The sequence below is a fragment of the Solea senegalensis genome, linkage group LG7 (assembly GCF_019176455.1).
Source record: "Solea senegalensis isolate Sse05_10M linkage group LG7, IFAPA_SoseM_1, whole genome shotgun sequence".
Classification (NCBI taxonomy): Eukaryota; Metazoa; Chordata; class Actinopteri; order Pleuronectiformes; family Soleidae; genus Solea; species Solea senegalensis.
Genome location: NC_058027.1, coordinates 15,623,511 through 15,646,350, shown reverse-complemented (window position 1 = coordinate 15,646,350; position 22,840 = coordinate 15,623,511). Strand labels below are relative to the sequence as shown.

At 41.0% G+C, this 22,840-nt stretch overlaps 1 protein-coding gene across 1 annotated transcript; it reads right to left on the bottom strand.

The window, feature by feature from the left end:
* Window positions 1-903: 903 nt before the first annotated feature.
* uacab (uveal autoantigen with coiled-coil domains and ankyrin repeats b) lies at window positions 904-22,424 on the bottom strand. Its single transcript, XM_044030393.1, has 19 exons — window positions 21,987-22,424; window positions 21,718-21,803; window positions 21,046-21,176; window positions 17,116-17,204; window positions 15,731-15,795; window positions 13,755-13,812; window positions 12,899-12,969; window positions 12,402-12,508; window positions 11,832-12,013; window positions 11,214-11,251; window positions 8,931-9,038; window positions 8,549-8,581; window positions 8,329-8,421; window positions 8,065-8,095; window positions 7,900-7,949; window positions 4,875-7,589; window positions 4,289-4,441; window positions 3,868-3,933; window positions 904-3,233 (listed from the first exon to the last, which is right to left on the bottom strand). The coding sequence occupies exons 1-19, from the start codon at window positions 22,024-22,026 to the stop codon at window positions 3,162-3,164; spliced, it is 4,188 nt and encodes a 1,395-aa protein (XP_043886328.1). The 5' UTR covers window positions 22,027-22,424; the 3' UTR covers window positions 904-3,161.
* Window positions 22,425-22,840: the final 416 nt, after the last annotated feature.

Here is a 22,840-nt window from a genome sequence, read left to right as displayed (position 1 = left end):
TGTAACTCTTGCTGGACACACTGTCGCTGTAGCAAACACGTCTCAATGAAAGCAGATGTTTGACGACTTCTAAGACTTTCGAGCTCTGCTCTTCTTCCTCTCATGATGATTTCTGACAGGCTGAACACTCAGAGGTGAAATGCTGCCCTCCGCAGGCTGAAGTGTGTGTTTTCTTTTATAAATCACAGTGGATTATGTGCAACGGAGCATCACTTACAACTTCCGCTAAGATATTAGCCAGCTCATTAACGTCTGGTCAGTTGTAGCTCAGGGGAAACTTGGACTAAGTGAGGCAACATGGCCTTGTTTAGGCTGCAGCCCCAAATCTGATTTTTAGGCATATCCGGATTATATGTGGATCAGATTTTTTAAAAGCTGATTCAAATCACATACGGAGGTGGTTTTGAATCCTGCGATTCTGATTCCGTTTCAATCTGAACGTCTTGGTCGCTCAGATTGAATTGCCAAGTGTCTTCTGCGTCAATATAATTATTATAATAATAATAATAATAATAATGATAATAATAATAATATGTAAACGTTACATTATTTTAAGATGACTTAATACATATCTTTCAACTAGCTCTTTATTCCACCCCTAGAAAAGCTCTGCATAATAACAACTCTTCTTCTCCTGATTTTATTTGGTAGTAACGAGTAACAAAGATAGTTACGGGGAAATGTAGCGGAGTAAATGTAAATATAAATAAATAAAGTATAGATATGTGACTTTTTTTACTTTATGATGTGAAAACAGTCTTGTCCTGTGTGGTGAGAACAAATCACTGCTACAGTGAGTTCACATTTGAACTCATTCGACATTCATTTCAGCAGCAGCTTCCAAAACCTCACTTTAAATTGTGAAAGAAAGAAAAAAGTAAAAAAAAAACACTGAACAAAATGTAGTTTTCTATGTTAGGCACTTTTTATTGATTTTCTATTATTGACTCACAAACACAAATGATGTTACCAAAGGAAACAACCAATTTAAACTGTTAAGTATGTTTTTAACTGGATTAAATCTATAGTTTACACTGACCAGACGTGGGAGGACAGAAGGAAACACCTAAAGGAATTAGTGTCGCTCTCTGAAGCCTGCGTAATAAAAATGCAATAACAAGATTAATTTCATTAATCTGTTGGTGTAAACACATTCTTTTTTTGGCTTGTAAAAACAGAGATCGTGAAATATTACTTGGCAAAAGAGAGTTAGCTGAAGGAGAAAGGCGGGAGTGCTTCATGTAACTATCTGTTAAGGAGGAAGTCTATTATCCACATAACTACAGATCTGTTCTGTTCCTACAGTAAATATCACCCTGAACGCGTCCTGTGCCGCTCTACTTCCAGACCTGCTGAATTATCACAATTGTCACACTGTAGTTTGTCATTTACAGTACAAAGCTATGAAAAATATAATCAGTGTAAAGGCGCGAGGAGACTCGCTCGACAATCACAACGCCACGACACTACACCATGAGGAGTCACAAAGGTACACACACGTCGCTGTAGGAGAGCTGCACATCCGCTCCTTCACAATTTAGAAAAGAGGAATTCTGCTGCCAATCAACTTCACTGCATTAAATATTAGTATTTTCATTAGTTTTACCTCCACAATTCAGATTCATATTATCATTTCCCCAGTGTTGAGCACGAGTGTGCAGATATCACAGCTTCCAAACACACACACACACACAAAATGCCTACCCCGCGGGCTCTGCACTGGTTATTACAATTATCTATCAACTTGGCCTGCCAAGTCTTACCACTAGAGGACACTCTGGTTTCAAAAAAAAAAAAAAAAAAAAAAAAAAAAAAAAGGACAACGTGCCACTGCAACCTGTAGGACACAGCAAGAGACTCTGCAAAATCTCCATGACTCAAATCCAGCACAACCAACCACACACACCACCACACTCTCTTCCAAATCTACCACAAAACTGCTCAAAACCATCAACCACAATGACGGGTTTGGTTGATAATTATTATTATTTTTTTTTAGATTTGCATTAACTTCAGGTCTTTGGTATTTGGATGATGGAGAAAGAACACGAGGGTTTGGACCTCCGGAAGAAAATGAGGGTCCGACTGAAACGGCTCAAGAAAGAAGCTGAAATGTTTGAACTGACATGAACGAGCGTTAAAAGATAGATTCACATTTTCCTTCATCACAATTGTTTTACACTGAAGTTTATCATTTGTTGATACGGGACAATACGATCCACGACATTTGCAGGGTTGTGTTTTTGGAGCTCTGAAGAGAAGCTGGAGCGGTCAACCCACTGCACCCTGCTGATACGATGACTCAGCAAAATCTGAGCGACTTGAGAACAGTTGTTTTTGTGAAAGTGAAAATGGCAGATATCAAAGCAAAAAAACTAACTGCCTTCTTAAAGCAACTGAAGGTCAACCTGTAAAGAAAACCCTACACCGGGTTACATTATTTTGTTATAAAAAACATAAACTTGGACTGCTCTATGACAACGTCAAGTTGATGCCAGCAGAGTAAACTACAAAGTCTACACTTCATTCATTTCCTTCAGTGCTAGTATGAACACAAGGAATTATTATTATTATTATTATTATTATTACAATAATTATAATAATAACCGCAGCGAATAACTCATTCAAATTTGCGCACTGCGTTTTAGCAATTAAAGAAAATGTGAACCTATCCCTTTAAAAATTCTGTTACAAATTGCTGTTAAATACAAAAAGAAAAAACACTGCATGAGAGCTGACTGCCAGGTGGGAATGTGAAAAGTGGTCTTCAAAAGGGTTCATGTTGGTTTTACATTTCAGCCGAGCAATTCAAGTAATCTGAGAGAGAGGTGACCCACGCTTCAAATAACTTCCAAATTACTGAACATAATGGGTTTTAATCCACGAGGGAAATCTGATCATCTATGAAAGATCTGAAAGAAATGTATGGAATCGTGTGTGTAGAAAAGGTTTCTACATAAAAGAGGAGGCAGATGAAGTCAAGCATGACTTTGACCACAACACAGCGTTAGATATTTGGGAACTGTCAAGTCCAGCCACACTTGAACAAAATGATTTTTCAGAACTTCCTGTGAGAGGAAACTTTGCAGGAAGACAAAAAACACATGGTGAGCACCCACAGGGGCCACAGCAAACGGACACAGAGTGAGTCGGCAGAAGCTTTAACACACAAACTCCTGTCTCATGCGGATGATCTGTAGTAAGGCGGCCTGGACGTCCTCATCCATGTGTCCCTATGAGACGAAAACAAACAATCATTATTCACAGATCAGTACACGGAGCACTTGAGTCCATATCTCGTCATTTTCACCCTTTTTATTTTTCCTCTGGATGAATGAGTCGTCGCCTCCCGCAAAATTTAAACCCTGTACGATAGTGATTTTCCCCGTCTCTGCCTCAAAGGCCTAGTCTATGCACATCAAGCAATGCATGACATGAAAAAAAACAAGGGCCTAAATATCAACTGAACTTCTTTCTTACACAACATTCAAACACTTTAATGATCAATGTCTGTCTATTTATCTATCTAAACCTTCAAAACGTTTTTTGGAATTCACAAACTTATTTGAGTTATTTAAGTTTAAGTCAGCGATTTACTAAATCTATTTTTCCTCGTTACATTTAATAACACTTTTCAGTTGAATCATTCCTTCATTAAATCTGACTAAGCTTCCACTTCAAAACACACAAGGCTGTCACCTTTTATCCATAAACTAAACCATTATTATTCTAAAGCTTCTCCACACTTGTACAAACATTCACTTACTGCCAAACGGTGCACACTGGGCCTTTAACAACACAGTCTCTTATATTTCAATTAGGAATCTTAATGTTGAATGAGCACATTCAGAGTGTTTGTTTGTTTACCTGTGCTGCACTGAGAAGATGAGTTCGATAAATTGAAACCACCTCTCTGTGTTGCCTCTCAGCATCCTGACCAAGCACAGAGGAAGAGAGACACAAAGATAGTTTGGTTACTGCTTCAATGGTTTGTAAATCCTTCTACAGAGGAGTTACTCCGTTATTTGTAGTCGCAGCACATTATAAATCAGAATGTTATATAAAAAAACAGCATAAATACAAGCTGCATAAAAGGAGTAACCCTAAAACATTTGTTTACTTTTACACACGACTAAATTAGCCAAACTATAGATATAAAACATAAGCATTTGTGATGTATTGTTAACTTCATGAAATGAATCCCAAACACTAACAGGAGAGCTGACTAAATTGTAAAGGACGCCGTGCATGTATACATTAATATGCGCCGTGTGCGTCCACAACTCACAGCCAGCTGTTGCTGAAGGCTTTTAATCTGGGCTTGGAGTGTGTCGATGTGCTGCGTCTGCCTCTTGTTGGGCGCGTTGCTCGTGTACGCCAGCTGGGACAGACCGTTCAGTGCCTGCTTCAACCGCTCAACGTCCGTCAGCAACTCTGTGATCTGACGAGCACAAATTAACGTCATGACATTGTTCTCTGAAAGGGTTTTTTATATGTAAAAAAAAAAACACATTTTCTTTCAAAAATGTACAAGCAATTCTGTTCTGGCTACACAAAGAACACAATAAAGTGCTTGAACTTGAACATTTCCTTCAGGCCGTTTCCTTGGTGGACATTGTGACAGGGTTTATTGAGAACATTAACAATGGCTCCGTTTATGAATTCACCTCAGTCATCATTCATTTCATTATTTGCCTGTGATTTTCCTACTGTGAAGTGTCTGCCATGAAACGAGCCCATAAATGACAAATACTTTTGAACTAGTGGATTCTGTCATATTTATCTGGCCAGCTCCAAAAGCAGTGTGGTTAATAAAACCATGACAGAACACTGGGGAGCCTGTGAATAAGTCTACAGTGACGTTTTCTTTCTACCTTCTTGTCTTTCGTTTCGGTCTGCTGAGCCGATGTCTGAATCCTCCTCTGAAGATCACAGATGGTGCTCAGGGACTCGTCATATCTCTCTTTCAATTCTCCAATTTCTCTTTCAATGGCACGTCCCTTCTCCTGGAGGTTCTCCATGTCTGTCCGCGCCTTGCTCTCATCCTCCCTCGCTCGTCTAGTCTCATGGCGGGCGTCTTGGCACTCTTCTCCTAAGCTCAGCAGCTTGTTACTCATGTCTGCAACCTCCTCCTCGAGCTGCTGCTTCTCCTTCTTCAACTGGTTCATCTGTTCTTCCTTGAAGCGAATCTCCTCCAGAGCCTGTGTGGCCTGAAGGAGTTCAGATTGCAGGGCGGACACATCTTCGGCCCTCTGGGCGTTGATCTCCTCCTCTTCACGGAGAGCCATTTGAAGCTTAGCCACTTTAGCCTCCATCTCTTCCTTCGCCCTGGAGTGTTGCTGCAGCAGAGACGCCTGATCTCCATGGCGCTCCTGCAGTTCTTTCTGTAGTGTGCAAACCCTCTGGGCCTCCTCCTGCTGAGCCTCCCTTGCCTTCTTGCAGTCGGCTTGGGCTTGCTGCATAGCATCATTGAGTGCTTTAAGCTCCGTGTCGTATGTTGCTATCCGTGTCAACTCTGATTTCAGACGCTCCTGGAGATTCTGGATCTGAGACTTGCAGAGGGCATTCTGCTGTTGAAGATCGGTTTTCTGGTGATTGAGCTCATCGTGCTGTTGCTCCAAGTTGGCCAACTTCTGAGTCAATTCCTCAAATTTACACACAAACTCTGCCTCCGTTTTCTTGTGCTTTTCAGTGGTAACTAAGGCAGTGTCTAGTCTCTTTTGAAGAGATTCTACCTCATATTTGAGTTTCTCCTTCTCCTCCCTGTTGCCCTCTCCAGCACACTTTTCTTTGCTATGCTTCTCTTCCATTTCCAACAGCTTGGCTGTCAACTCCTTGACTTGGGCACTGTAAGAGTGTTCTTTCTCCGCAGCCGCCGTCAGTGGAATAAATCTAGACTGGATAGCCTCCTGTATCGTATCAAGTTCTTTCTTCTGGGCCTCCAGCTCTTGGGTAAGTTTTACGGTTTCCTCCTGGGCCAGTACATACATATCTGATGATTCTTTTGTTCTCTTCTCTGCCTCGACCACAGCAGCGTTCAGTTTGTCTGTGGCAGCTTTGTGGTCTTTTGTGCTTATATAAAACGTTTTAATGTCCAACAGAACTTTTTCCAACTCTTCTTTCAACTTGGCATTTCCTTCTTTCACATTCTTCAGTTCTTCCACACGTTCCTTTTCCTTGGTCTCCAACTTTGACTTGTCGGCTTTAACACTTTCTAAGGTGGAACTTAACTCCATCTTCACTTGCTCGTGCTGCTGTCTGGAAACATACTCTCCCTGCAGGCTCTGTTTCAGCGTCTGGCTCTGCGTGGTCAGCTGCACACACTCTTTATCCCTTTCTTCACATCTCTTCTCGAGCAGTTCAAGTTTCTTCTTCAGGTCGACGTTCTGAGACCTCAGAGTGTCCATTTCGCTCTGGTGTCTGTCTCGGGCGGTTTGGACACTCCTCATGCTCTCCTGCAGTGTGGCCCTCTCGGTTTGAAGCTGCTGGACTTGTCCCTCTGCTTTTCCGTAACGTTCGCTTGCTTCCACCAGTTTGTCCTCCAGCTCCTCCAACGCAGTCACCATGTTCCTGCGAACTTCATCGTGGTCCTTTATGGATATGAATTCGGTCTCGATCCTGCTGCTGAGCTCGTCCAGCTGATCTCGTAGTACGTCTCTTTCCTCCTCACTCTCCGTGACTTCTTCAATGAGAGCCTGGCTTCTGGTGGTAACATCCATGAGTTTCCTTTTCAGTGAAGCATTTTGCTCCTCGAGCGCCGACCGTATGTGCTCTTGCTCCTCGGCAGACATCACCGCTGGTCCTCCCTGTGACGATGGACAGTCCAGCTTCCGATGAAGCTCTGCCACCTCCTCCAGCACACGGTCATAGTCTTCTCTCAGCTCTGCAAGCTGCCGCTCCTTCTCGTCAACTGCATTAGACAGCAGGTTTTTCATGTTGTCAAATTTCTCGGCTGGTACCGTGTTGCCACGTTTAGTCTGGCTCTCCTTCAACTGGGTTTGCATTTCTAGAAAGGTTTCAGCGAGTTCATCTCGTTCTCCAGTCAGAGCTCCAAGCTCTTGGTTCAGCCGGTCTACCTCCGCTGCTAGCTGGCTCTCACTGGACTTGTACTCCTCCAGGGCCTTCTCACTTTGTTTGAGGCGGTTACGAACGCGACCCACTTCAGCTGAAGCACCCTCGTACTTGACCTTGATATCCTGGAGCTGGACGCGCAGTTCTTCGTTCACCTGGCCTCCTAAGTGTTCCTTGACAGCAACTACATGGGCTTGCAGCTGTTTGACCTTGCACTCCGAGTCCAGCATCCTCTTCTGGACATCTCCCAGGGCATCCTCCAGCTCCTGAACCTGCTGGTCTGCCTGTTTCTGGATGATATCGCGACTCTGAACCAGTTCTTGGCACTCTCTGTTTTTACGGTTCAAGGCAGACTGAAGCCGCGCCGTCTCTTCCTCTGCTGCATGTTGTCTTCTTTTGACTGCCTCCAGTTCATGTCTAAGGGCATCCAGTTCACCAGAGACGTCCCATCCCACAGTTGATTGACTCTTTTCTAGAGGTCTGGACAGTGAACGCCCCAGGGCATGATTATGGACCTTCTGTAGAGAAAGATGAGACAAATTCACCACATGTGTGATAAAGTAATATGTTTGTACCCAGAAAGCCAGCAACATACAGAGCAGCTCTTGATTACATTCATAAAATGTTGTACCAGATCACCTCAGTTCCCCCATTTCTCAAAAAGGTGTGAAGTAATAAGATGAAATAATACTCTTTTTGCTGAAGGCCATAATAAAAACCATCAGGATGGTGAATACTGTATTTATAGCTGACACAGGCGGCTGAAATGTATAATAATAACACTTCACTCCAGACATATGCAAAGTTGTGCCACGAATAAAAATGTACCTGATCAGAATCCATGCTGTGCGGTTGTTTGACTAAAATGTTTTCTTTGCCTGCAAAACACAAATAAAGCATTAAAACCAACCAACATAAAATCTGCTGGTGAGAAATAATGAATTAATCCGATCAAATCTTTGTCGGCGGTTAAAGAGATAGAGAGTGGCTGACCTTTGATTACAGACTGCCCAGAGTAGTCCCCCTGTGAACACAGTGACTGGATTAGTCTTTCAAACATTTATTCTTAATTTGCAGAAAGATTTATGAAAAAAGCAGCGACTTATGCCGCTGTAATCGTAAACATTTATTATGCATTTTCTAAAGATTCACATAGTTATTAGTTCTAATTATAATCATCACAACTACTATATTTATTGTAATTGAACTACAACTTTATACATATTTTCCTATTTAATTATAATTAGCACCACTGACCATAGTACTCCGGAGCTGGACCTTGACAGTCTCTGGACCTCGAGCACCTTCCTCTCGCTCTTTTGCACCGAGTAGCACCTTTGAATGTTCCTTCTAAAAAACAAAAAAGTGAAGGGACTGTTAAATCATAACTGCAAGAGTCTTACAATTTGAAGGAGGGAAAGTAATACGCTGAATAAGTCCAACTGTGTCCAAAAGGTTTCCCAGTTTTGTTTCATACCTCTTTTTGAGTGTCTTCTGTAGCCATTTTCTCCTGCAGATGAAAGGTTTGAAAAACATGATGTTAGACTGAATTTCAAGTGACTAATTCATATTTTACATAAGAAATTAGTTTTGTAAGCCGGCTCTACCGAAGAAAAACCTTATTATTAGACAACTCCTACACACTAAATCAAGAATGACTTAATTATCCTGGCATGAGTGGCTTTAAGCTAAGAGAGCCGTAATTAAATCAACTTTAATTATTATTTCTCCTAATTTTTTGACACGGAAACGTCCAGAGGGGGATACCGTTGCACAGAAAACCATGAGAATTTGACAAAGACAAGTCCATATTAAATGAAATGTATTGTACGGTTTTGTTTTGGCAATATGTCATTCACCTGCGAGATCTGTTGCTGTAGTGTGTTGACCTTGTCTAACAGGGTTCTCTGCTCCTGGTGGTACTTCCTGAGACTCTCCTGCAGGGTCTCATTCTGCCTCTCCAGGTCCTGCCACACCAATAAAAGCATTCAATTCTAACATACAGTTATTATTCTTGGACAGACTGATTTACATAGTGCATGAATACATTCACAAACACACAGTAAATAATGTACAAACACATACACATATACATATATGTATGTATATATATACACATATATATATATATATATATATGTATGTATATATATACACATATATATACACATATATATACACATATATATATATATATATATATATATATATACATATATACATATACATATATACACATATACATACACACATATATATATACACATATACATATATATACATATACACACATATATATATATATATACATATATATATATACATATATATATATATATATATATATATATACACACACATACATATATATATACATATATACACATATATATACACATACATACATATACATATATACACATATATACATACATGTATAATGTATATATATATGTATATATACATATATACATATATATGTATATATACACATATATATATACAGTATATATATATATATATATATACACACACATATACACACACACACACACAGGGTCTACAGGTGCACCAATTAGATGTGGTTTGTTTGTGTCTGTTGTCTGGTGCCGAGTAGACAGACTACAGTGCTGTGCCGTGTAATCATTTCTCAATCACTTAATTGGAAGACACACAGCCCAACATCCAAACGCCACAACACAAACAACAAAGCTGATGGAGCCTTAGCGCAGCCCCTAAGTACGAGTGTTATTGAAGCAGAAACAGCGTTTGTCTGTTTGGGACACTTACATATATAATCACATCCCTTCTGTTAGCCTCAGCTGCCTCTGATCTCTCCACAGAATACCGAGGATGAGACCGGGTTGTTAATTACAACTATGTTTAGAGGTCACAAACGTTACAGTGATCTTGGGAAGCACGTGGAGCAGGTCTCACTTGTAAGCACTAGATGGCAGTCGAGTACAAGTGAGCAGCCAATGAGTTAACGGGTCTGAGACAAGAAAAGGCAGCACAACATTGACACCGACTCTTAGATTCTGTTCAGACCTGGTGTTAGGATCCAACCTGAGAGATCTGATCATCAGTACGACATTACACAGCTTCCTGAATGAGTCTCCTGTGTTCACTTGTGATTGATGTTCACTTACACCTCACTGTTTACGAACGGTGAAAACACAAACGGATGTAATTTCTGTTGTTTTTTTACGAGGATTAAATTATGTTTTTTACGAGTATGTGTTTTTGTGTGTGTGAGCTTGTGTGTATGAAAGAGAGAGACAGAGAGAGAGGAATCATGTTGATTAGCATTTATACTGTGACGGTGGATGAGTGATTGGACCCGAGGACACACTGAGTACACATTGGGTGCCTTCAGTTTAAATCTCTTTACTTGGTGCCAAAACTTGACTGAATAATCAGTGGGAGACGGATGTTTGCCATTTCCAAAATAATCTGCCACGGCCCATTATTGTCATATTAATCTGCTAATTAAGATTACTACTAATTTATGTAAGTTTACACATTTTTGGCCCCAGAAATGTGACAAATGCTGCTTGGACACTAAAACCTGTGTTTTCATTCAAACATTTATTTGCCAAAGTTAATTTTACCCTGCCTACCCTGATCATTTTGTCCTGCCCCTCATGTGGAGGATAAAGTGGTAGAAGATGGATGGATGGATGGATAGTTTTGTCCTGTTTCATGTATTTATTATTCAGTTGTTACCTTAATTTTTTTTAATTCAAGCAATATTGTGTATTATTTTAAGTCAGTCAAGCCTTTGCTTAGCGCCGTCACTCAGGATGGACGTTAGCACCGGGTCCAAAAGGGGTCCAAGAAAAAATGATGTCATATGCAAATAGAACGCCATGTTTTTCATGATACGCTGTGTTTTAGCATTTGAATGCCGACAGAAAGGATTATGAGTTATTAATGTCAACAACACCTTTGAGTCATGAGGAAACCTCATTCTTACACATCATTAATGAAGCAATTATTCAAATGAGGTAGCCACACACAAGTGTCACTTGATTGCTATTCTCATCATGCTGCACACGCAACTGAAGGTGCAGCCTCTCCTTACAGTAGCTGACATGAACGGACATTTTTGAGGCACTGAAGTGAAAAGTGACGGGTTTTACCTGTCGCTTCCACTGCTCCAGCTTTGCAGCCTCTTTATCTGCAACAAAACCAAATAACCCCAAGATCAGTTTTCATTTGTCCTCACTTGTGTCAGGATTTGACAAAAATGTTCTGTATGTTTACAGAATGTATTCCAGGAAAGGAATGCACACAAGAGAGACAAGCACAAATAAAATACTTGAGAAAAGGCTGTGGCTGAAGACAGCCTGAAAAACTAAAACTGAAGTGTTGACAGAAAAAGACTTATTGGCTCATGGATAAAAAAAACATGCAGCATGGAGCCACAATGTTTATGCGTCCCTCACACAGTTATATTTTAAATCCTAAAACACTGTAAATATATAGTGCAGTAACAAACAAGTGGAAATTTAAAAATAAACTGTAGAAGGCTATTTTTCCCTGTGTTTATTAAGGTTTTGGTATATTTTCCCAACTGCAGCCATGAAACCTGTTCTACCAAGAAAACTTATTTGCTCTTATTAAAACATATTTAATCAAGATTTAAACACACTTAAATCCCACTCATTTTTTTTCAGGCAAAATTTAAAAATGAAGAGGCGGTCCTTCTTTATTGACCTAATCAATATAATCAAGCTGTAAGTTTTTTTTCTATCTACCTCTGGTCGCTTTGTCCAGGTAACATTTAACCATTGCATGGAGCTCCTGGTTTTTGCTGAGTCGAGCATAGTGGAACGCGTCGTGACCCACACCATCGACCGCCTTCACGTCGGCGCCGCTCTTCAGCAACACCTCCACAGCGTCTTTGCAGCCATATTCACAGCCCAGAATCAGCGCGGTCCTGAGGGAGTCAACAAAGTCTATGAGCAAAAAAAATCTAAACAAAAACACTAACAGTTTAATGTGTTTGCAATTGGCAACTTTGGCAATTTATCATCAACAGATATCCTTCATTTCCTGCTTTAACTGATGTACTTATAACTTGTCCAATTCAGGTTTTTGTTAAAAAGTTTGTATAGTCTTCATGATTTTGATGAAACAATCAACTTTAGCACATATTTCCTAATGTTTTGTGTAGTTTTATGTTAATATCAGAAAGAAAAAAACATCTTACAAATAGCAGACTTCACCATTTGTCGCAAGCCAACTTTTGACAGATTTGCAGTTATTTAAATTTAGTTATGCCCACCCTACCAAAAACAAAACCCACAAAGGGTGACGTCTCTCACTTGTTTTGCTTGTCCCGTATGGTGATGTCGGCCCCTCGCTCCAGCAGCAGCTGACAGATGCGAGAATGACACATCTGGGTTGCCAGCACCAGGGGTGTTCTGCCGTCCTGGAGAAAAACCAAAGACCGACACATAAACGCACAGAAGTACACAATATCACACTGCCTTCACCACAATACACTGTGGCCCCATACAGAGCAATCATAACTGTCAATATGTCATTTCAGAACAGAAAGGGCTCAGAGAAGTACAACAAAATACAGTATATAGAAATCATTCACACAGCATTAAGATGTAGTGAACCGTGTTGCTCTTATATACACACACACAATACAGCTGATTGCCATCAAGGTGCCAGGCTTTTAAGGGCTAGCAGAGTCATACTACTTTTTCTCAAAAGGCAACTTTTGAGAAATGGATTGGAAAATGAAAAATAAACTGTTAGAGGAGACCATTAAAACACACTGTGTGAAATGAGGCAGACTATTAATTCTCACAAAGTCAGTGGTGTTCACGGAGGCCCCGCTGTCACAGAGAAGTTTCACGCTGGATGAGCAGCCTGCCATTACTGAGGAGAGAAAAACAACTGTTATCAGTTCATTCTATTCTCAGGAACACAGAAAAAGAAAACATGCTCGCGGGGTGACGGCGTGGACCCGTGTCCTTCGCTCACAGAATCAATCATCATTCCTGAGCACAGTGACATGTAGCATCTAAAAAAGAGGTGTCGCTAACAAGGCGCTTATGTGGTTGCACTTAGTTTAATTTTTATGGAGTTGCTGTAGCTTCAGTGAATGAATGAATGTGTTAAGGAAACAAAAAAAAAAAGACTATTAATAATAATTTTCCCTCACTGCATCCTATCCTTCATTAACTGATACAGTAGCTTCATCAGAGAGTGGACAAAGACCAGCTTAACTTAATTATTATCAAAAGAGGAGCTGACAGTCCATACTGCATTCCAAAAAACTTCCAATATCGTGGACGCACCCAAAAAAAACTATTACTTGTGCTGTAATAGTGTCATTCCAACAGGTTGTACGTGTGATTCCTCACACCGTTTACTCTGGACAGATTAAGCCTATGTTGTACACGTTCTCCCTACACAGGCTTCACATTGTACATAATTCTATTCTGCTTCATTTAAGATTAGACATTTCCGGGTATCTACCATCATGTCTGCTGCTGTAAAATCTCAAATGTCTTTTCCACAGAAGCTGAGACGTGTAATGTGGGAGGTTTTCACATTTAAAACGAGAAGGCTAGACTTACGTCCACAGAAAGGTTAATTAGTGCCCTGACATAGCGGAACTAAGTGTCTGGAGTCAGTGCTAAAGCCGAGTCGAGTCTTACCAGCATCGTGTAGAGCCGTTCTTCCTTGTAGGTCCACATTTCCAACTGGACAATTATGCTGGGAAAAAACAACAACCACAATAATTCTATTATTGTTATTGTAAAAATAGAAGCAAATTCTAATGGTTTTGAAATACAAATTGTGAAAAAAAAACAAATTGATCTTACAATAAAAATAAAAAACATGTACATCTAATAAAGCAAGTCTAATCCATCAATACTGAGCTCCCACGCGCTTAACTACAAGGGTTCTGTGAACAATGATGAGAATAAGTCAGTAATGGAAAAAAAAAAAGAAAAGAAAAGAAAAACAACTAACACTGTCATGTTGATTAGTGGTACTTTACTACACACCAAGCATCGATCAAAAGACAATTACTGCTCCTCTAATCAGCAGTCTACGACTGAAGTTGAAACACGGAGCGGGCCTAAATCGTTTAATTATGTCAGTCAGTATCATTGTAACTGGGTCTGTCTAACTGCCTCGGTACGTTACAGCCCATGTGTCCAATTCAGTAGCTCAAACAAAACCATTATTTGAGTGGATAATGCTATTGACCTGGTTTCATGGTGAAGTATTTCACAGGAACCTAGATTTTCATTACTGAAAGCTAAAAGAATGAAAAATAAATTGCCCAACCAGTCACGTTTGTGATGGGGAGCAGGTGGCCGCCTTTACGAGGCTGTTCAATTTCACCAATTATTCAACAAAAACAACAAGAAAAAGAAGGAAAAAGAACTTGGTTGTCGTCAAATTAAATCTAATGCAGGATGTAAGTAATTCTTCTTACACTGACGTCTCAAGTGCCAAAAGTTGGCAGTCAAACCTGAGTTGGCAAAGCAGTTCATGTGCAGTGTTAATATGCTAAGTTGTGACATCTCTGCACAGTCAGTGAGCTGGCTGCACTACAGTGACACTGCGGTGACGAGGGCCTGCTATAGAGGCCAGGAGAACCTAACGCTAACAGGGGCCTGATGTTGCTGGGTAAGCTTGCCAGCAAGCTCTGACCCCCCACTATAAAAACTCAACTCTCTCTAGCAACACAGAACAAAAATTAGCTGCACGCTCAAATGACAAAGCTTGGGGTGGGGGCGGGGGTGGAGGCGCAGCAGCAGCAATGGGAGCTGACGGTGGAGCATGGAGGAGGGGGATACCCTATACTTTCTGGGTTTGGGTTGACAGAAGGATAGTGGAGGTGGTGGGGGCAGTGGGTGATGTGTCCAGCTGCTATGTCTGCTGTGATGACGGCACCAAGAATGGACAGCAGGTTTGCAGGAGGGAAGGCTTGTCAACACCGCTGACAACCCCCTGCCAACAGCCATGACCTCTGTTAGATCACTGCCATGCAAGAGATGGGGGCCAGGGAACACAATGAGAACACAATATTACAGAGAGGTAGCCCCTTCATTGTAAACACATAAATCTTCCAGCGGTCCACGGTGACTCAAACAGGAGCCTCCTGTTGACCAATATGGAGAGGGCACAACTGCCAGAGCTGTTTTAAAGGAGCTTAAAGGGAAACTGCCTGGAGAAGGTGCTCAGTGGGACATTCATAGAGCAGAACGTGTTCATATTAATAAAACTGTGAAGATGTCACCTTGGACCAGTTTATGCACATTTTTGTACACCTGAATGGAAAAGTCTTGAACTTTTGCATACAGTTTTTTTTTTTGCTTGAATGAGGGGAAAAAGTTGGTATCAGTAAAAGGAGGATGTGCGTGAGAACAGTTTCAGTCTATCAGTGAGGACGGGAAACATCCCTTGTGGTGGACTCAACAGGTGAGGAGAGTTAAGCACACAACCTTTGAAAATGTGGGTACATTTGTGATACTTTGCCACCAAGTGCTTGATCATTACATGAACTGCTGAGTTTTTCTTTTTTTTTTATAATAAATAGGGCTCAGTCTTTCTCCGTTAAGTGCACTGATAGAACAGCATGTGGTGATCTGGTACAAAGGAAATAGATTTGATTTACCTGTAGCAGTTTCTGCACACATATAGAATGTCCATTTCTTGAAGCCAGATGAAGAGCATTTTTACCTGAAAGTGACAAATCAGGAGTTGTGAGTTTTTGAATTTTTTGTATTTTGTCATACTTGAAGGTTCCCTGTGGAGTTTTTGACCATAGTAGCATTGCTGCGGTTATCATCTACACATGCTTTCCCATTTTCTTTACTTTAAACATTCCTCCCACTGGTGTCACACTATTCCACTAATTAACAGGCAACAATACGCCACAATATGAAGCAACGTACCGACAAAGGCAGAGACGACTGAGACAAGTAAACACTGGATTTAAGAAAATGTATGAGACATTTGGTCGGATTTTGATGGGTATGAAACAATATTTTTCAGTGACAAGTTACCCCACTGATTCCAAAACAATCTAACATCGTTGCTGCACTTAAATGTCCTCCCTGCTCAAGCAGATGTTTGCTCAATCGGACGCCACAGGTTTCCAAATAACTCAATCAGGAGTCTAATTAATGACACTTAGCTCGACACGAATTTCCCTGGCTGACATGGAAGAGCAAAGGTGAAGAGCTAGAGAGAGTTGGCTGGAATATTATGTCCTACTTAATGTCTTACTAAATCCCTTCTCATCCATTATGCTGCCTCAAATTCAATATACTGTAATCAGGCATCCTACACACCAGGACTAAGGGATAGGGAGAGGAGATAATAACATCATGTTACGAAACAACACAAGTGCACAATAGAACCATGAAAGTATTCTGTCAGACTTTGTAAACACTCCCACCACAAACTCAACATCATCCACGAAGCCAGTTCTCTCTTCCTGCAACGTGCTCTGGCCCTGAAGTACCTTCATTGTCCTTAATTGAGAATGTGAACATGTGCAATGACATCACACCTACTAGTGTGGTTTATTTTCAGTCAGCCAAAATGTATTGTAAATGCTCAATATCTAGAAAGAAACTGCTTCCGTTTACTAAACTAAACGTTTGTAGTGTATGAACTGATGACGCTGATAAATGATAAGCACAAAAAAGCAAGTACAGACACAGCTCCAGACTAATGCCTTGTGGTGCATTCCATTTACATAGAACGTTGGATGTCAGAACTGGGATTGACATCACCGCCGAGTTGACCGCACTCCTCCTCCACTCCAAAAAATGCAAATGTATCTCTGGCAAGCCACTGTAACAATACCAGTCGAGAAAAAAGCCTTAACACACCTTCTCTCGCACACTGAACCGGCAAAGCATATAAAAAAAAAACCAACAACAATTCAATGTCTAGAGGTGCAATTAACAGTCAAAGCAGCAGAGTGCTTTGTGTGTCTGTGGGGTTTGTGAGGTTGCTTCGACACACACCAGTGATGAAGCCTTTGCTCACCTGTGGCGTCAGTGGCAGTGACATCAGCATTGTGTCCCAGAAGGAGATTAAGACACTCCAGGTGTCCTCGTGTTGCAGCCAAATGAAACCTGGAGAACAAGAGGACACATGGACAACATTTAAAAAAAAAAATAAATAAATAAAAAAGGTGGCACAGGGCACGAAGCAGACTGAGAAAGCGCAGAGCAGTATAGCAGTAGAGGGCAAGTGAAAAGGTGATATGTATACAGAGAAGGGGATGAGGGTGAAACTTAAGGACAAGAGAGAGAGAGGGAGACGGCTAACAGACGCCTGGCTCCATGCTATCAGCAGGATCAGCATTCTGGAGGTAAATAACAAGAAACATCAGCCTGTAACGACTGCAAGAGCTACACAAACATCATTATTTTATGACAGTTTCTGCTTCCTGTCTAGTGCTTTATTATGGGAATAATACAAAAAAAATGTATACACCTAAAATAAAGGCAACATTAACACTACAGTTTTTTCCCATCTTTGAAAAAAACACACCTTTGGCTTATTTCAAACAAGCTTTTTCTTTATGTTAGAATTCAATCTTAATAAAAATCTCACTGTTATGCAATGACAATTACAGTCTAGTTTGCATACTGTGACATAACAAAATGGCATATATCGCATTGTTAATCACATTCCAAATTGAAATATTTCTATTGATGTTCTTAGCTTCTTAGCTTATGTCGGAGAAACTCATTTGGCTTAAAGATCATTTTGTATTTATGTTTAATTCACACAATTTCTGCATATTCCTTTGTGTACTTCAGACTCAATTAAGCAGTTTCCCATAACAAGCTTTTTCCCAACCTGTCATTAATCGTCACTTTGACTGGAAACATTCCCACTCCCCTTCTCTGATTTAACCTGCAGCAGCACTGACGCCACAAGCCACGACGGTCTGCACGGCGCTTCTATGTAAACCTATCTCAGTCTGTCACCCATCAAGTCACATGAACCTGTTTAAACACTAACCCCGAAGTATCTGCCAAGGAGACAGCTAGGCTGTCACCTCAACACTGACGCGGGTATTAAAAGCAGTGTTGATGGCCATGGGACGCTGCTTCTGTCGGGAGCAGTACAGGGTCCTGACCTCTCCAGGCAAACACCGGCCAGGAAGCTGATGACCGGAGCTTTCAAATTGTGGGTGGTCAGATGATATGAATCGCCAAGTTCATGGGCCACAGTCGATATGTAATCCAAATAATGTGATTTTCCGCTTACATTATGACAGAACATTTAGTTATTCCTTGAGGGACATGAGGAATCTGCCTTCAATGCAGGCTTTTATTATGATTATATGCAACAGACTCTCCACGGCTACATTAACGTCACACCTGTGTCTTCAGCAGCTTTCAGGTCCACAGTCTACAATCATTGGTTGCTATTTTTAGAGGAGTGAATAGGGAAAAGTAAACTCAAGACTATACTGTATGCTGGCTGGTAGCTGAATCACATAAATGGAGTTTCTGAAGGAACAGGAATGAAAACATGTCAGATTGTTAAGTATTTATGCTGCCCTTCCGATATCAGCCCTTTGATTTACTTTGATTACTTCACCGTCTCCTACATAAGTGCTACCGAAGCAGCAAAAAAGTGACACATTTTTGCTTTGTGAAAGAACAAGGAACTAGTGTGTATCTGGTAGTGAGAAAAACAACATGTGGACTCTTCTACAGTATGTAAATGCCTCGATGTTTTCCACCAAGTCTCTGATGGAATAAATGTGATGCTGCACTAGTATACAACCAGTTTGACAATAATAGGTTTAATCATGATAATGTCTCGGGATTGCTTATCAAACTTCAGCCAAGGTTTTTTTGGATTGACGTCAAATAAGTAGAAGAAGAAACACATAACATTATAAATTGTAGTTTAGCTGAGCAATTTGGGTAAAATATCATAATGAGATTTTACTAAATTTATTAAACTGCAGTTCAGTATTTATTGTGTTAGAGATTTAATACAAGCTGGAGCACATCCACATGAGATCAAAATAATAACTCATAATCTGCAATGATGAGAATGGAAGATGTGAATGGATTCTAACATCGACGTAACGCATTCTGAAATTGAAAAACAACAATCGAAATAGAAACTGCACTCTTGGCAATTTGCTAAAATGATGATTTAAATTTGAAACCGATTGGTTGGTTCACCCCAATTGTAGCCTGTCATACGGTCAAGTTGAAATGACATAGATCCAAGTGTGAACCTCACAACATAGCATTGTTATTCTTGAAAACACTCAAGCATAAAATGAACTACTCTTCACAAACAATGGGGAGGAGCCAGTATCTTTAGACAGTGCCAGACTTGTGGTGCTGTCACGGGGGCTCCTTTTGCCCTGCCAGCAAATTTTCACAACTGCACAGAGTGAGCAGGTGTGATGGGTGGGCTAACTTCACTGGAAGCCAGCTAAAGCCACAGCAGAGAGATGTAAACCATTTACTCAGCTGGAAGCCGCGATGGAACAGTTAGAGCTGAATTCATTAGATAAATACAGTGAAGTTAATCTGGGGAACATCAAATTATATATTGGAGGCTACAGTTTGTAATTAGTTTCCCCTACGGAGGATGATGATTACAAGGGATCATCATTTGACATTCCTTTGCTGGGTTTTGTGGAGGCCAGAATGCCGCAGACACATGTTAGCCCGTGTGTGGCCCACTGAACTATAAGCAGATTTGCTGAGTTGCGAATGTGGTTCACTTTTGTTTGGGGCATACTTGGCAAATCTGTGACCTCTTCCCATAAATGTCAAGTGAATGTGATGGGTTGATTTGAGAGTTTAATTGTTCTACTAAATGATTTGTGTTATGTTTGGGGCACCAACTCCTCCGTCACCGTAACTTTATGGATTTAAATCCCAGCACATTTTCAAGAGATGGGATATTTTAATGTTTCTGTTTGCACCCGTACACGTATACAATCCCAGGACTGTGCAATGGTGCGACGAGAATATTTCACACACTGCTGAAAATACTCAGCACCTTGGCTTTTGGGATCTGATGCTGCTCCAGTTATATGCTGTAACAAAGCCTTTGTCAAAATAAACCTGAAGCACAGCAACTTCTTCATATATCTAGGATTAAACTGGAGGCGCCAGGACTTGCATGCTGGTGTTGGAATCTGGTTAAATTTAGGAAGAAAACCAAGTACCTGCTTCTTTAAATGGCTCTAACATGCATTGTTGCCCAAGGCTCGGTCTTCATCTTCATTAATAGGACAACGACACAAGGTCTTTATGAGATACTTGAAATATCAGCGGTCTGAGAAGTTTAAGAGATTTTTTTTAATTCTTCTTACATATTTCAGTTACATTGAGTGAATTCTCCTTCAAATCCTATTCTTCTGTTCTGAGTGGAGCTGATTTGAATTTGCAGGGAGTCATTTCCTGTGAGGACTACATAAACAGACTTGGGCCAGTGTGGTCAAGCCTTCAGTGGCCACAAGCATTCTTAACATAAACTCCCACACTGACCTCCAGCTTGATGGACAAGAAAAGAGATCATTTTTGGATACAAAAACAGACATCGTGATTTGCAACTCCAGTGCTGTTCATGCGCAGTGAAGCTGGATGAAGGTTTAATGTAGATACTTCAGAAAGGGGGCATTCGGGTGTCTGAAGATTCACGATTGTTTTTACTGGGCTTAAAGACTTGGCACTGTCGTCATAAAAGAACATATGAGGTGAAAGTTATTATACTCATAAGAGTGACCTCATTGTAAAGGAATTTCCACGTATTTGTACTTGTTTTGGAAACGGGGGGTCAGGAATTTTGTGAAATGTGCCAAACACAACAATGTTCGGAATCTGTGCTGCTCAGCATTTATAGATGTGTGCAAAAAAGCACAGAAGATTCCAGCACGTTTATGTGTTTGTATATGTGTGTGTGTGTCCTGTGTTTACTCACGCTGAACGCCCTTCCACATCAAGCTTGGTGGGGATGATGCCCTTCTTGCCGAGAACCGCGGCTACCTTGTCTACTTCGCCGCGTTCCACGGCCTTCATTAGCCGATCATCGTACTTGTTCCAGTCTGTGTTCTGATAGAGACAATGAAATTAGAAATGATTGACAATACATCCCAAACCAAAACAAATACTCTAGTCCATCCAAACATGTATTTGGTAGAGTAATCACTATAATTTTGTTAATTTATGATGCAAAGACAATGCAATTTTCCCTTTTTATACAATGACAGACTTGCAGAATGTGCCAAGAATGTGTTAGATTACAGTTATAGAAAACCTCCCCTGTGAGTGATGGCTACAAAGCATGGGAACAGAGCACACTCGAGAGTTCTGGGAATGAGACTCAAGTGCTAAGCAATGAAGAAAAAGTAGAAACGAATGCTTACAAAATGCCATGCACATATTATCCTGATAACGTGCAATATTTCATCACTATGAAGCAATTAATACGTCACTAAATTGATCCAAAGATTATAGCCTGATTTTCCTCAAAAACTATTTTGCCACTGCATTACTATACTATTGTTACAAGGCAGCTTTCAAGTAATTCACTCTGTGATAATGGCACAACAGAAGCTGTGATGGACTCAAATTACTGACAATGAATACCTACAAAGTGCATGGAAGTGCATTTCAGCCAGCGGCTCATCTTGGGTGAGTGGAGCTGGTCCTTGCAACGTGCTACTGAAAAGGATGCCACTGTTCCGGTTTACAAAAACACAAATTGAGAAAATTGAGGAAAACAAAGTGTATAAAAAAAACCTCAGGTTCTCGGGGGCACTCAACCAGTGAGTGGAACAAAAAAAAAAATGAATTTGAAAACAAAACAATGACAGTGGAGGTCCTCTTCTGAAAAGGCACAGCCTCTGAAGTTTCACTCACTTGCAGCAATGAAGTTTAGTTGGCAGGATTTTCTGAGCATTCCTGTGTTGCTCAACGCTCTCTGCCTGAAGGTTCCTCACTGCACAGCAGTTTGGTAGATGGTAAAAGGGAGGAGAAGGAGGAGTAAAAAGGAGGAAGGAATAGAGGTGGAGAAGCAGAAGGGCCAGCCCTGCCGGCTCCGGGACCTGCCCTGGCCGGCAACTGCAACTCCTCCTCTGGGGTAGAAGTCAGCTCAGCCTGGCTACCTCACAACTCCCCCAAGTTTCTTCTCCTCTATTCTTGCCTCTATCCCTCAAGTCTTCCGTTTAACCCAGTCGTCTTCTGTTATGATAATCTTCTTCTGTGGACTGTTTTTTATCTGCAAAAGCTGTAAGCAACTTCAAGTAGTCTCTCCTCAGTTTCCTCCGGCGTCTTCACTATAACAAATGGCAAGGTCAGTCAGGCTCACTGGGGTAAATATGTGAGCTCTCCCAGGTTTAAAATATCACCCCCTCCCTGGTAAACAGCGGTGGTGGAGACAGCCCCACAGACTGGTTACCTCTTTATTTTTTGACCCTCCAACCTTTCTGTAGTGACTGATAGGAAGACAGGGGCTAAGAATACATTCTGAACATGCCTGCACCATGAGTAATGGTGATAGTGTCTATCACCACTGCCAGCATGAAACAAGGCCAGCCAGAAAGTCCTTGCTTACATTGCCACCCCCCTCCACCGTGCCCCCTGCTTACCTCCATCTGAAAATATTAATGTCAGAGGGGGATTATGGTTTGCACATTTGAAGTGGTTTTGGCACTGACCCCCATAGGACACTACTGGGGGAAAGCTGATGTTAACCCATCCATCTAAAGAGAGTA